A 16,503-nucleotide genomic window follows, 5' to 3' on the forward strand; every position below is an offset into this window, starting at 1 on the left:
GAGCCCCCAGGGGCTCGTGAGATGATTTATGGGATTGGAAAAAGACATTTCTACTATAGGCCTACAAAGAAACCTATGAAAGAAAAAGTAATCCTTCTCTCATTGTGCTAATGTCTAATTAATGAAATTATGGTGAAGTTAAACTATTCCTCATTTTCCTAAGGATCCCCTGGGACCCCCTTCAAGGATCCCAGGAGGTCCCCAAACCCCAGTTTGGGAACCACTAAGAATATTTGCTTTCCGCTGCTGAAATGTCATAGTTTTACAACACCAGCTAAAAGGTATCACTGCATCATTATACACACACACACACACACACACACACACAAAAAAACATAAATAGTAGTCTACAATAAGGTCACTATAAACTCATTATGTAGGCTAAAGACAATAAGTAGGCAGCCTAATAAGTGGGGTTTTTTTTATACTGGGTGTTTTGTAACCATACTGTATTGCACAATAAAGCATACTTCAGTACAATGTTGCAGTCTCATGTCTCTGACTGTAAAGTAAAGATATAGGACCATTTATTTCGAAGTCACAGTGAACTTGCAGTCTCTCATTTACACTTTAGGGCAGTTTAGCTATCTGGCTAATTTAATCTCTAGGATATGTGTTTTAATCTTAATGCGTGTTTGAATTTCTTACCTAGGAAGGGAGGCTTAGTAGACGTGGGTGTCATTAACAAACACATCAAAAAAAAAAAAAAAAAGACAAAAACTGAGGAGTTTGAATACATTTAAGACGTGTAGGGGAAAGAGGAAATCCATTTGAACATAGAGATGTTGTTGCTCCTATAGCCTGGTAAGACCATCCTGATCACGTGACCTCACATTCTGTTTCGCTCCAGGGATCAGTCTGGACTTCTAGCCGCCCACATCGATTTCTTGAAATTACAACGTAACCGGGCCAATCAGGGACTGCATCGTAGTTGATGACGTAACCGGGCCAATCAGGGACTGCGTTGTAGTTGATGACGTGAATGGCGTCTCCCGAAGCAACGATCAGTAACGTTAACATTAGTAGAGTAAACACAGCCATAAGTGCAGTTATTGCAGAAATAGACTCAATAACAACAATTAAACAAGAACAAGAGTATGCACTAGCGGAGTTTCTCCTTCTTCCGACTGGATTTGAATTTAGATTCGTTGATTGGCTGAAGGAGTTTGTCTGTCAAGGCAAGTACTCCCGCCCACTGAAATTGATGTGGGCGGCTGGAAGTCCAGACTGTGGAATTGGGCTACTTTTGAAGTGTTGCCGTGAGTTGAATTTTTTGTCCGCTGGTTGGGTAGACCTATTTTGCATGCAAATTACATGAATAATATCTATAAATAAAAATCCATGTTTTAAATGAAATAATTTATTTATACCCAAATCCTACCAAACTGACTCCAGATCAGCACGTACACACACGCCAACACGCCACCCACGTACACACACACACACAGCACACACACGTGCTATAATGCTCTCCGCCGCCCGCCTCTCAATTCCAACTCTGCTAGTTAGCGAAGTATATTAAAATGTTGTGAATTAACAGGATAAGGTGTATCAGTTGAAATAAGGTAAACAAAAATGCTAACAGTAAATGCATAGCCTATTTACACATGTATTTACTATAAGTATATGATTAAAATATAGTGAAGCAACATGATAAGGTTTCAGTTGAAATAAGGTATTGCATTAACTACAGTAAATGCATATGAAGTAAAAACAGTACATTCATGTTGTCCAGGCAGGGAGGAAGAGGAAAAAGGGAAGAGAAAGCAAAAAGACAAAGCAACAGGTTTGTTTGTGTGTCAGTGAATTGGTCTAAACCAGCGGTTCTCAACCTGGGGTCCGGGGACCCCCAGGGGTCCTTGAGGGGGTTCCAGGGGGTCCCCAGAAAAATGAGGAATATTTTAATTTCACTATTATTTCATTGACTAGAAGTTAGCCCAATAAGAGAATGTATAATAATGACTATTCTGTTCATAGGTTTCACACTCTTCACTGTTAATCTGCCAATCTACAGTATAGACAGTTATGGAATAATTCAATCTTATCAGACGGGATCCCTGAGACTACAAAAAGGTTGAGAACCACTGGTCTACACCACAGCTATATTTTATTTATGATAATATACTGTATCTAATTACACAAGGCCATTTTAGGACCTAGGTGAAAGAACTATTTAGGGAAAACTGCTTTTAATGCTGGCACACTAAACATTTATGGTGTTACTTTGTAGATATTACAATACATTTGGCAATGATAGCAATGCTGTTGTACTTTAAAAGCAGTGTATATGGTTTTGCAAAGGCATATTTTGAGTTCTGGTATTGGGCTGGTTTTTAGGCTGGTTTTATTGGTCGTTGGGCTGGTTTTGGACTGGTTTTGATTGCCCATTGTGCTGGTTTTGTCACACAGACCTGGCAACCCTGGTGGGCGGCTAGAAGTCCAGACTGATCGTAGAGCGAAACAGAATGTGAGGTCACGTGATCAGGATGGTCTTACTCAGGCTGTTAGTTTCCATCCAACGGCCAAGCAAATTTTAACAGAACTTTTGAAATTTCGCCCCAAAAAACCACATTAGATTAGATGGCTGAAACTAACACGACCCAGTTGACTTGGGTCTTATCCAAAACAAAATGTAAAGACTTTCAAGAATTGTTTAGTATCGGGCAAACCGTTACTGTTGTTTCGTCTCACAGTTTGTTGTCCGATGACAAAAACGGAGAAACACGACGCCTTAGAACATGGCAGCTTCAGATAAGACATTTCTGTCGTAGGCTAACGTTATATGATATTCAGATGACATTTCGTGGTGACAAATACTTTACCGACAACCTTACAGGAACTCCAAATGAATGTCCCATTTGAAATGAATTGCGGAGTGCCGTTCGTCGACTCGTTCATGTAATTATTTATTCGACGTAACGTTACGTTTCCATCGCTATTTATCGCGTAGTTTCTTAATCGACGAAAACATTTTCCACCTCAAGCGAGCGTAAAAACGACATGTAACCATAATGTGGATGTTTTTCAACCGATATCTAACGCCTCCAGTCAACGTGAAGCACGTGCTGTTGATAGTATATAGGGCCTTTCTTCTACAGTGGAACGCCAGCAGCAGAGTGGCGCAGCGGAAGCGTGCTGGGCCCATAACCCAGAGGTCGATGGATCGAAACCATCCTCTGCTATGTGTTTTTTGAAATATATTTATCGTGGAAAATATCTCTCTCTTATGAAACGTTATGTTCCACAATGCTAAACGGGAGGGTAGAAACATTTTCTGTGAATTCATCAATATAGGCTATTGCCAAAAAACATTAAGGATACATCATCGTTTAGCATAGTGTATTTATGGAATCATAATGAAAATTTGCTGTAGTAAACCATGTTACCCTGTAGTACAGTGTGTTGTGTTCTACTGTAGAAGTTGCACGCTAAATTAATTTATTCTATCATAGCCTATTTACTATAGCCTAATATGTGTTGTAGATCCAAGGGTAGTAATTCGAGAAATAATTCATTACAGGGTAGGCTACTACAGTATTTATTATAGCATAGTATAGTGCAGCACTATCCTTAGTGTAGTATTTTGAAGAATACTACAATTTACTTCATTATTCTATTGTATGCACTGTATAGCCTAATATTCTAGATTTTTTGTGTGGGAACCAACGACTGATCTACTATCCTTAAAAATATTTAAATTTATTTCAATCAGTGTGTAAAAGTAAGCATTACTTTACAAACGGGACATTCAGAAAAAACTTTTTTTTTTTGTCACAATGTAAGATATTGCCCATGCATACATTTTGAACAAGGATGCTGAGGGCACCACACCTGTTCAGCCATATTTTCAGACTGCTATAATTGGCCAGCAGAGTGCAGTGTTGTTCCACATTCACTGAACTTTTGAACAGGACACATCTCCAACTAATACAGTGCAAATGCTCATTTTCAAATTTAAGATTATGTTTTGTCAATTATGTTTCTGTTAATTCTTCAATATTTGTTTTTCAATATTTGTTTATTTTGGGTTTTTTTAAATCCTGGAAGGAGCACAAAACGTCCTCAAACTTAACTGTGAAAACTGAAATCGTAAATCCATTCCACCCAGCACTTTTCTGTCAACCACAATGATGTTAACATCTTATTACGTCAGAGGTGTGACCAAGTCAACTTTGCTCGAGTCCCAAATCAGTCTCAAGTCTTGAGGCACAAGTGTCAAGTCAAGTCCCAAGTCTAAATGTAGATTACCAAGTCAAGTTCAAGTCATTAATGTCAAGTCTCAAGTTTAAATGTAGAACACCAGACAAGTCAGCACAAATCAAGAGTCCAGTATCAATTTATCTTAAAGAAAACTAAATATCTAGGACTTTTCAATGCAATATGGTTTTAAGGATAAAAACTTTGTAAGAGCATCATGAGTTTGATTTCAATTTTAGTAAATTCAATCATTCCATACAAATTCAGAAAACAGAATTTGAATTCAGTTGTCTAATGGAACAAATCAATCAAAGTCATGCCAAGACTTTAGAAACTTCACCAGAACCCAAGTCAAGTCAAGTCTCAAATATTCTATTCATGCATCAAGTCAAGTCTCAAGAAATGAAAAGTGTAACTTGAGTCCTTGTGTCTGTATTACATTAACACTAAGTATAAGTCACACTGAATGTCAAAGGTATTAATCACGTGGTGAAGAGGCGTAAAATACTTTCCATGCTTACAAAAGATAAGGTGCAAGTGGCACTGTTACAAGAGGCCCACCTCACTGATCTTGAACACTTAAAATTAAAGCGAGACTGGGTTGGCCAAATTTATTATTCTTCATTCAACTCGAAAAATGCCTGGGAGGAGGAACTGGGAACACAGATTGGGGATGATGTTTGGGAGGAGGGCCTTAGCAGGACCCGATCTTGTTCTATTAATGCCAGACATCAATTAATCCAATTTAAGGTGATGCACAGGCTTCATTATTCAAAAACTAAATTGCACAGAATCTTTCCTACCATTTCCTCTCTATGTGATCGATGTAAATCTGCAGAAGGCTCTCTGACCCACCTTTTCTGGACATGCCCAAAACTGTATCATTTTTGGTGTGACATATTCAAGTGGTTCTCTGACATGTGCGGCTGTGTGTTTGAATCTGATCCAGAGATTGCACTAAATTTGGGTTTTCTCTTTCCCTACTAAACCACAGTGTTTCCGTGCAAAGCACTATCATGTATGGAATGGTAATTGCAAAGAAAGTAATTTTAAGGCTCTGGAAGTCAGATACTGTGCCTCAGTTTAAGACCTGGTTAACTGAGCTCACTGGTATATTACATATGGAGAAAGTTCGATATGGCATGATGGACAGTCTTAATAAATGTTCTGATATATGGCAGACATTTCTGGATCACCTTGCTCAATATGACACCGAACCTGACCAGCAACAAAATCCATAGTGTGTCATCCACCTCTTTCATTGAGTACTTGTGCTAAGATGTGTTGTGCTAGTGATGCAGCAGTGTAAGTCATTATTTTCTTTAAATATGCCCTGTTTCTTTTTTGTCCTTCGCTTCTACTTTGTTTGTTTTTGTTTTCTGATATGTGTCTCTGTTTTCTGCACTGCATTATGGAAAATCCCAATAAAAATATTATAAAAAAAAAAAACACTAAGTATAAGGTTAGAGAAGTTTGTGACCAGAACGTTGCTAGATTGAATCCCTGCGATGACTGGGGAAATCTGTAATGCTATGAGTAATGCTCCCTCCTCCCTCATTCAGCACTGTTGTGGTGCCTTCGAGCAAGGTACTAAACCTCCAGTGGAGCTGCTCAGCGGACTGTGGTTGTACTGGGAAACTCCAGTGTGAGTAACTGTGTGAATGTGAAGTTTGGCGGTGCTGAAAAATAGCATACACACTCAACGAACCCTGCCCTGGATAAATAAAGGTTAAAAACCTTGGTGTCTTAAACTCAACCCTCTCATTCCAACGATATGTCAACCATGGAGTCAAAACTGCTCGCCTCTGACCCTCCCTGTCTTCTGAAACACAAAACGCCTAATGATGCTGTCACAAAGCTCTGGTTCAGGCCTTGGACTGAATGAATGATGGAATCTAGTATAAAATGCGGCTCAAGTAAAGTGTTATTTCGATGTCTTGTCTGCTGCTGCTTCCCTACGAGACACACCACATCACAGACATCCTGCAGGACCTCCGCTGGCTTCCAGACAGCAGATTGAACTCCTCCTCACCACCTTCAAGTGCTTTGAACAGCATATCCCTTCCTCAGACTATGTGGGAAGGAACAAAGTAAAACTACACTGTACTTTTCAAGTATCTATACTTTACTTGAGTTTTTCTTTCACTTAAGACATTTCACTTTTACTCACTACATTTCAAAAGAAAAAACTATACTTTCTACTCACAACATTTTCAAAACAGACTCGTTACTCTCGGGAAATCATCAGCTGTTTTTTTTCTTTCTTTTTTTTCCGCATCAGACAGCTTCCATCCCGGAAGCAGCTGGTCAAGTGCCAGATGTGATTGGCTGCTTGTTCACCAAAGCAACAACACCAAAAAGGAGGGAAAGAGACAGAGAGAGAAGCAACACAAAGAAGAGAGAAGAAACAAGAGACTAGAGAATTAATGTTAGTGAATTCAGGTGCTAACATTAGTGATTTGAGGTGCAGACCACAGGACTTGAATGGATAGAACAGTCCTTCCACTGTTTGCTATGGTAATTTGGCTAGTATAGCATAAAATGGCGACTATGGAATTTTAAGGGTTAGTTGCTATGGTGACAACGCAAGTCTGGACATTAAGGCCATAAAGTGTGTCACACTCACTACTGTGCAGATATGTCTGTTGCACAAGTGCTTAGCAAATTGTCAAAAAACTCAACAGATAGCTGATGTTTGCAACAAGGTTAACGTAGAATTATCAAAGATTGTGCTTCTCTCGCTAGCTCTTCTCGTCAGCATCAGCATATTAGCAAATCCAGCTGGTTTAAGCATCACAAACTTAACTTAATATAACCCCTTAAATGCTATAAACTAACGTAGCTTGCCTAGCTTTAGTGGCGAAGAAAAGTAACGGACATCGGCTGAAACAGATGAACTCAACTATAACAACTTCCACTAACTGCGCAGATGTCAAAACTTTTGACCAGCTTAAAAAGACAGCAGCAGCTGGTACCATCGGTTCATATGGAAGCTAGCCAAACGGTAGGCTACACATAAACATGGCCGCCGCTCTGACCACCCAGGAACATTGATTTGAATGGGAAAGACCACTCTATCCTTTCAAGTTCTGTGGCGCAGGCTCTTTCTCATCTGTGATTCAGAGTAACGCTCAACAGAGAACCCCTGTTTTGTACATCAGAAATGCTACTACTACTTCTTTTACTTTTATACTTTAAGTAAATTTAAGACCATGCACTTTTATATTTTGACTTGAGTAAAGGATTTGAAATGGTACTTCAACTTTTACCGGAGTGATATTTGCATTTATATTTGTTTCTTTTACTTGAGTAAGGAATTTGTGTATTTCTACCACTTCTGCCCTTCCTCAGCTCTCCTCCACTACCACAGCCCAACCCAACCTCCAGACCCCCAACGTCAGGACCACTAAAGTTGAGACATGATTATTAAAGCTCTTCAGCAATAGAACCTCTCCTTTGCTCCCATGCATCTGCCCATTTGCCTTCTCTCTTTCTCTCTGTGTGTGTCTCTCTATTTCAGTCTCTCCCTGGCCTGACCACATAATAACAGACCTATATTAGAGGACCCTGCCCATGCGTCCTCTCCCAGTCACCTCCCTCTCCATGGGGCCATATAAGTCTCTTACACAGAGGGCACCACTTGCCTAAGGGGACCGCGCACAAGTGTTTGGAAGGCTAGTTAGTTCACAAAAGCCACCTACTTCACCCACAGCCAGGGATCCCTTGACTAAGCGTCACTATGGACAACCACTCGTACAACTACCCGTCCGACTGCACCCCGCTCACCAACTGTAAGTCTGCCCGTAAACCGGCCGGATCCACCGTGGTGAACATGGGCAACACCGGCAAGAACGCTCCTCGGGACTACCTGGTGTGGTCGCTGTGCAACACCCTGTACGTTAACTTCTGCTGCCTGGGCTTCATGGCTCTCGTCTACTCCATCAAGGTGAGGTGTTGAGCTCCTTGGCCCTTTGTGCCGCTCTTTGCTTGTCTGGTTCAGTTTGGGCTCGTGTCTTGAGCATGAAACACCCAGCAAATTCACTGAGGTCTCAAAGGGAAGAGAACGGAAGAGAGCTGTAATATTATGAAGGGGAGATAAGACGTCCAAGCAGTGATTGGAGGATGCAGAATCCTGACAAGAGGACCAAACCACTATTCACTTTCAAATAGAAAATAGCTTTATTTATTTGACCTTGTTGTATTTACTGTAATGCTTTTAGACTGTTGTGTTTTGCCCTCAAGTCTCCACTGGGAGTCAAAATGTGTGAGTAACTCATTTTTATTTAAAAGGGATGAGTGTCTTTGAAACTAACTGAGGTGCTGACACTAAAACATCTTTGGTAAAAAGAGATTATTCAATAACATTCTGCAATAGGAAATTGGACCATTAAGTGCCCCAGTTTTTTTATATGCTTGGTGAACATTTCTGTGAATCTGCAACTATTCCTATAAAAAGTCTTCTCTACAGCAGTTTGGTGGGAATACACAAAGGTGGACAAAGTTGGCAAAGCATAGTTTGCAAAGAATAGGCATGCCGTGGCAAATGTTACCACAGTGGTAAGTTGAACACAATTGGAACATCAGCACTGTTATATCATCTCTAAAAGAGCAAGAAGTATCTAGCCATTATTTCTTTGCCAAACTTAAGAAAAAATTGGCAGGCTGGTTTTACAGAGCCAGACTTGTGCAATAGGGTGATACTAATAGTGATACTGTGAAGGTAATGGTAAATGCAACACGTATTCCACCATGAAATGCCCTGTTATGAAAAGGTTCTGTTAAAAATTGTAAAAAAAATTAAATTAAAAACACAATATATTTCTGTAGAGAGTATACTTGTTTCAGTGTGAAGTTCACTGCCCAAATGGCACACAGAGGAGGAAGTTGGTGTGTCCTCTACCACAGGAATGGGGCTGTGGATAAACAGGAACGTAGACCAAAACAAAAGCTTTTCTCGTTAAAAGACAGCTTAAAGACCCTTGAAAAGTGATATGTTTAAAGTAAGTTTGTACAAACAAACTGTATGACTACCTGAATGATAAAGTCTCTGAAAAACTCCCCACAAAAGGGCGTGTATAGCCTTAATTTAAGTCCTTTTTGATTCTGTCGACTGTATGGCGCGGCTCTGAATCACAGGCACAGTAATGGTACAGCACTAAAATTAAAGAGAGTCACTGGCCGCTTGTCTAGGGAGTTAAAAATGGTGTAATTGGCATCTTCCTAATGGGCAAGTACTCATGGGAAATTAAAGAGCGCCTGGGAAAGCCTCGGCTTGGTCCGCTCCAAAATATACAGATACATTTACTATGTGGTCCAACCTTGCTCAGCCCTTAACCTGGACTATCTTTGGGAAAACTGCAGTATTCAACCTGGGTCTAAGATTTTTGGACAAGCTTTGATGAACTGGCTGAAAAACAAAGACCTGGCTGAATACTGTAATTTCTCTTTTTCTCCTTTTCTCTGCCCTCCCCCCCTCACTATGTATACATGTGTTTGTAGACATTGTTTGGGCATGTTTGTGCTCTCTGTGCCTTCTGTTTAGTCTCTATAGAAACATGAAGCTGGGCCGTCTGGTGGAGACAATGCTTTCATGTCCTTAAATGTCCGAAAATCATTATGAAGCTCTGTAATATTTGTCCTCAATATGAGTGCAATTCAGTTGACACGTTTAATAAAGTGTGTGTGCATGTGTGTGTACAGGCCAGGGACCAGAAGACTCAGGGCAACCTGCAACTGGCCCAGGAGTGTTCAGACAAGGCCAAGTGGTACAACATCCTGGCAGCTGGCTGGAACCTGCTGGTTCCCCTCCTGGTCATCGTCCTGCTGGTCCTGCTGCTGGTCCACCTGGGAACCTCGCAGGGCTCCTTCGACTTCTTCGGAGAGGACGGCTTCCAGAGCTTCATGAAACTGTTCAGCTGGTAGATGGAGAGAGAGAGAGAGAGCGGGAGAGAAAGGGAGAGAAGGAGAGATCAGTTTCCAAGTCAACCCATTTACACTAACGGTTGGAAAGGGCATTTGATTTGATTCGGCAGATGAAGGTTGACGTTATAGCTCCTAATTGGTGGGAAGGTGTTTTCCATAAGAATCTTAGTCAAGATAAGCCAATGGATAGAGATCTTAGTGCTCATATACCATCAGGAAGTCAGGCTCCACTGGGCTACTTAGCACTAAAATAATCTTAATTCCATTTGTAAATTAAGGGTCAGAGGTGAAGTTGGTGCTGAGAAACTTCTGGGAAACAGAACTTTGGTTTGTGTATCTACAATATTCATTGTTGTGTTAGGGATGCACCAGTACTAATATTGGTATCAGATATTAGGCCAATACCAGACTGAAATAGGGTATTGGTATTTTAGCCACATATAATATTTGATACAGACATCAAACATCAAAGAAAAATACATTTATTTTCTTCCATTTTCACACAATTCAGGGTTTTAGATGTCTTTAATAAAAAAACAATGGAGTAAATCTTAATATTTTGGCCAGTGACTCCAAACTAATGATCTATGTTTATATTGTTCAGTAAAAGCAAATTATTGATTTGGTACTCGATATTGTCTGATACTTACTACTCAGAAGTGGTATTATCAGTAGAAGACTAGTACTGGTGCATCCCTAATTGTATTGTCAATATTCGAGGGAGTTCATCTTACACCTGCCAATCTCCCAGACACGGTCAGTAGAGATGAGAAGTTGATTAAGGACCAAGCAAGCCAACCAATGACAATAGTGAAAGAGAAAGAAATAATAAAATGGAAAAGAGGGGAACAAATTAAGTTAAGAAAGGCTGTAGAAAGAGCTGAATCCTCACTGAGAGATGAGCAAGCAGCTACTTGGGGTTATTTTTGTTGTTATTTATTGTATTTATGTCAATGCAAAATTTGGATGACAGCTCAAGTTATCTCTAGTGAGGATAGAAAGTGGAGAAAGAGTGGAGAGAACAGAGGACAGTGGAGCCGAAGTGGGAATGCTTCACAGGGAGAAAAGCCACTTGGCAACGGACAATCAACCTTCACTTCCCATTGCTAGTCACTTACTTTTCTTCTTTCTGTAGTTTTTTTTATATTATCATTGTTACAACATACATAGATTTTTGTTTGATCATCAATGCATTTTTTATTGGTATTATATTGTTTTAAGTACTTTAACCTTACATTGTCTCAGTGCCAACCTCTGTGATAGTTCATGTGAGTGAGCTGAATAAACCAGATACTATAACACAGTATTGAATTGAAAACACTAGCTTTAGTTTTGTTCTTAACATAGTGCATTTATTCTTATCTATATTGGAGCTGCACAAGGTTATGTGACCTCAATAGCTGTCATGTGTGATTTCATTAATACACTGTGAAAAAAATGTATGTAAAAATTGTCTCTCTCTCTTAGCTAATGAACTCAGGGAAAGGCTGATGAAGAGAAGATGTTCTTTCAAACGGCTCTTGCGGCCCGCTGCTGCACCTACACCCAACTTAAGGGTGATCATTTTGGGTTTCATAGGTTTGATTCTGGGGCGGGTCTGAGGCATGGTTGTTTTCAAGTCGTCCCAGCTGTGAGGCTGCTGCTGTACCGTCTATATACAGAACATCTCATTTTGGGAAAGTGTATAAATGTGCCCTCAGCTGCAAGGGAGGGCCGCCTGGGCAGACCACTACAGAGGAGGCGGCAGGCTGCGATCTGGAGGCCCGCAGCGTGACTAGATGGCTCGTTTCCACTCAATCAGCTCTCAATCTGAGGGATTTATCACAGATTTAATGGCACACATTTAGGGGAACACTTGGCGTTTTACACTAGCCCTGGGCTGGTGGGCTAGTGCCCCAGTAAACCCTTGGCAACATGAATTCAGTGTATTGCTATTTTTTCTTTTAACCAGCTTTTTAACCAGCCCATGGTTTAAAACAGGGTGGATGTATACCCCTCTATTCCTAACATGTCCATCCCTGCCGATGAGAAGAGCATGTTTTGTTGTGGTGTGCTAACATTGCTGTCTTCAAGTCATGTTGGTTCTTTTCATGTAAATATACCAACCATAAAGAAACAGAATTTAATGATTTGGACAGACTGCAACCAGAATTTGTTTTGACCAACACAGCTGGCACCAGCAGCATCCTCACTTAAACAGTGGCATTTCACAACATACTGCATAGTTGCTCTAACACAATTTAACTACTGTATATTTTTACATGTGGGGCAATTGACTTTCTGTATATTTTAGTGGCAGTATTCAAGGAGGAGGAAGATAAATCAAGAGAGATTGAGAGTGATAACGTAGAATGAGTCGGGTTTGTACATGTACATGGTATGTGAACTAGAGCCACTGAGATGCCCTTGAGGGATCTCGAGAATAAATCGACACCTCCTTCATTAAAACCCCCACAGGCTCCATTTGTCATCTTGCTCCTCATGCCTCTTTGATGACTTGTGTGTCCCGCTCCTCCCGACCTCCCACCCTTTGGACTCCCATCATATTAGTGGCCTCTCCTATGCTCGCGACGTTATTTATACGCACCCAAATCACAGCCTCTCGAAGCCAACTTTCTATTTTCTTCCTGTGGTCTGGGAGAAATGCTTACAGATGTGTGTGCCGTGGAGAATTAGAGGCTAGGAGCCGGGACTGCAGAGGTTTGAAGGCAGTAGGGAGGGGGCGCTACCAGCACAGCACCCTTTTTGGGAGACTTTTCTGGAACCGGGGCCTGGCAAGGCAGGAGGAAGACATGTAGGAAGGAGGCACACACACACACACACACACACACCAACACACACATTTCATTCATTCCCAAACTCCTAAGCCTAACCATAACCCTCTCCATTACATGCCTAACCTTAACCCTTACCTTAACTTAATCCAGAATTCTAACCTTAAATTAAAACCTAAACTCTAAAATAGCTTAATAAAATGTCCTCACTTTGGAATATTTACCTCATCTTTCTCTCCTTGTGAGGACTGTTTGGTTCTCATAAGTATAGAAATACAAGAGCACACACACACACACACACACACATGTATTTGCAAAAACACAGGCATACACAGAAACACACATATTTGCACATACACAAGTATACACTCATATTATGCATTTGTGCACGGAAGCGTACAAACACGGACTGATTTGCACACGTACACGTACACATGCATGTGCGCACACACACAAGCACACATACTAAGACATACACACAAGCACACATACCTCAGACACACACACATACACACTCGCACACATTGTCACACACACAAACACAAACACAAACAGTTATATCCTTCCTGACAGTTTAATTACAGAAAACCTTGATTCTTAGACTCAAATCTTTATTTCTACAATCATGTAGGCGCACTGACAATAACGCCACTGCAACATTTACGAAACACAGAGAACATTTTCAGGAAAGCCCCGCCTCCGATGGACATTTGTTTCGACATGTTGATTCCCACATTATTGCTAGCTAATTGTCTTCTGGCTCAACAACCCCGCTACACATAACTCCTTGGGGGAGTCGAGCTGCATTTTTCGTGTTCAAACTAGGCCCATCTTGGGAACTGTGAATCTCCAAAATGCTATGGAGAGCCGCTCACCACTGACATTCCAGCTTTTGTCCCAGCTCTACATGTCGATAATTACAAACAGGCTAAATTACTTTCTGAAGATGTCACAGACTGAAACAATATCTGGATCTTCTTTTACTTAGATGCCTTAGTTGTATGATTTTTAAACCAAATTTCCTAAATGAAAATGAGAAGGGGGTGACTACAGATCTGCGGACTGTGGATATTGGTAGTGGATCATTTATAATTGGGGTGTGTGCATTAAAAAATGAAGATTCACATCATCAGTAGGAATTTTGCTAGCCTATCAGTTCCATCTGTCATTGTCTGTCTTGTGGAATTTATAGCTTTTAATCTCATCAGGTGTAAGTGGTATTGTAGTTGAACCGGTTTCCACACCCTATCTTCTTATACCACTGTGCCATGTTCCATTTGCAGCAAGGTAAAACACCATCAAAAACAGACTTACAGCTTTGTGAGACTTTGCAGAAACTTAACACACAATACACTGCACTGCTACAGCCCAACTGCTATTTTTCCTTTCGTTGAAGTTGGAGCTAGGAGTTATGAGAGTGCTGTGTTTTTGATGTGGAGAGTCAAGTACTTTCAGAAACTTTACTTCTGGGGTTGAAGCAGGTTAAAATACAAACTGTTCCATAACCAGTAAAAGTATAAAGTTTATAAACTGCAGTAAAAGTGAGGCTTAAGTATCTCATTATTTCATTTCTCTCTCTTAAATGCGATTGAGCAACGATGACAACGGCGGTTGCCAAAAAGACAGTGTGTGCTATGAGAGCGCCAGAACGACACATATGAAAGCCAAATTTGAAGTAATTTCATATGTGTGTGATATAACATAACCCTTTATAACAGGATATTAGATATTGCTACCAAAGAATATCTACTTTGGTGCCAAATGTGAGCACACAAAGAATTCCCATGATCTGAGTTTAATAATATTTGTATTACCATGTGCCTGCTACATAGACAAGTGGTCTTGACAGAAAAGATTGTATATATACACCACACACCTCTTATTTTGCCAGCTCAGTCAGGAAAAGTTTGATATTGATTTCTAACATAATGAGCATAATTGTTTTTTCCTTTTTTGATGGTTAGATGGTACAAATCTTGCAGGACTGAGTGAAAGCCCTATGATTGTGCCAATATTTATATTTTTGGGGAACAAATATCCAGTGTTGGCACTCAGCAAAAATGGAGGCACAAAGATTTAGACTAGTTTGGCAAGCAGCTGGCTGGCTATTGTCTGACAGACTATGGGGCACCTCATTAACTATGCATACTGTTGGCCAATCAGAACATTCATTAAAACCTGGGTGTAGGTGACATAATTTACACCAAGAAGTAGACCGGAATTCTAAATCTGTTTGATTCTGTTGACAAGCAGAGAGAGAGTTTTTCAAAGGGCGTTAGTCAAAGTTTCAAAATTATAATAATTTATTTAACTTAAATTATACCATGATGTACTTGTCATTGCACTGCCTTCAAGGAACCATACCTCCAAGTCTCATGAGTGGTCTGACCCCTTGTGGTCTGCTGAACTTCACATTAAGTAAAGTCTCTGCAGGAAGGGCACTCGCCTGGTCATTGGTCCGTTTTACAGCCAATCCCAAGGACGTGAGGGATTTCCTTGCTTGGTCAATCCAACCTTTGCGACTGACATGGAAACAACTACCTCATGCATTTAGGTATAACTACAACACAGATACCAAAATACAATACGTCAGAAACAAGATGGTTGTTATAGAGACTTATAGTATATAAACTTATAGAGAATATCTTCAAAAAGTGCCATATTCAGGAATCCATCTGTAGTTTGTTTTTCTGCTTTCAAATCTCCATCCCTTTTTAGTATGTAAGGCTGTCAAAAATCTCCAGTCTGATCAAAGACGGTGAGAGAAATGATGCGGCTGCATGTAACTATTTATTATGTGTATCATTTTTAGAAAAAATCAAATCAGTATGTGAATACATTAATTGGCTAAATTTGGACTGATGAAAGTGAAGCATTGCAGTTACAGCCTTTAAAGGATTGTGGATAATACTCTTCAAATCATTATGGTTCTGGCATTAAGATTCATAACAGCTGCACTTTCAAAATAGTGAAAATTGTTGAAATTATCTTGATAGATTTACAATCACACGCTGCTACTATACTGCACAAGGAAGAAATTGATTGACATTAAAGGACAGATTTAAGGTACAGGGATCAGATGAATCCAACATTTGCCCAACACTGGCCACTTCAATATGTAACGTGACCAGCAACAATAAGGAAATCAATTTGCCAAGAGAGACATTTTAAGTAAAAAAAACAACAACAAAATAATTTTGTGATACACTTCTATGCGTTTCTATACATTTTCCTTAACATGTTAACTTTCACTATCTTGGTAAAGCCTGATTCCATCCTCAGGTTTGGCTGTTGTCGGCTTCCTCTGTTATTTTGAAAGATAAAACCATGCAATTTGCTCGTTGACAGAGACAGAGCTGTAACTCCTACATCTATCATCTGTACAGAAAGCACACAATTGCATCAAAATTGCCAAAAACCATTTAAACCACCAGAGGGAGCAACAAGCTCTGATTTTCTATGAAAATATAAAAACTTACATAATTATGCCCAATAATGTGAGGGTTTTGAGCAGGACTTTGCTTACCTAAGCTTTGATTTATAGAGTCTCAAGTGAAAAAGTAACATGAAATATAATAAACTTGAGGCACTTGAGTCCTGGAGGGTGGGT

The 16,503-nt window shown here is 40.1% G+C and overlaps 1 protein-coding gene across 1 annotated transcript; it reads left to right on the forward strand.

Moving 5' to 3' along the window:
• The first annotated feature begins 7,850 nt into the window (after positions 1–7,850).
• On the forward strand, positions 7,851–10,931 carry LOC139912909 (interferon-induced transmembrane protein 5-like). The gene is made up of 2 exons (XM_071900833.2): positions 7,851–8,143; positions 9,898–10,931. Exons 1-2 carry the CDS (start codon positions 7,937–7,939, stop codon positions 10,117–10,119), a joined length of 429 nt encoding a protein of 142 aa, XP_071756934.1. The 5' UTR covers positions 7,851–7,936; the 3' UTR covers positions 10,120–10,931.
• The last annotated feature ends 5,572 nt before the right edge of the window (positions 10,932–16,503 follow it).

This window comes from Centroberyx gerrardi, chromosome 4 (assembly GCF_048128805.1).
Source record: "Centroberyx gerrardi isolate f3 chromosome 4, fCenGer3.hap1.cur.20231027, whole genome shotgun sequence".
Classification (NCBI taxonomy): domain Eukaryota; kingdom Metazoa; phylum Chordata; class Actinopteri; order Beryciformes; family Berycidae; genus Centroberyx; species Centroberyx gerrardi.

Bases quoted from the DNA above. Each gene is read 5' to 3' on its own strand.
- LOC139912909 (XM_071900833.2), top strand. From the start codon at position 7,937: ATGGACAACCACTCGTACAACTACCCGTCCGACTGCACCCCGCTCACC. The intron at 8,144-9,897 runs GTGAGGTGTTGA...GTGTGTGTACAG, and splicing joins CTCTCGTCTACTCCATCAAG to GCCAGGGACCAGAAGACTCA.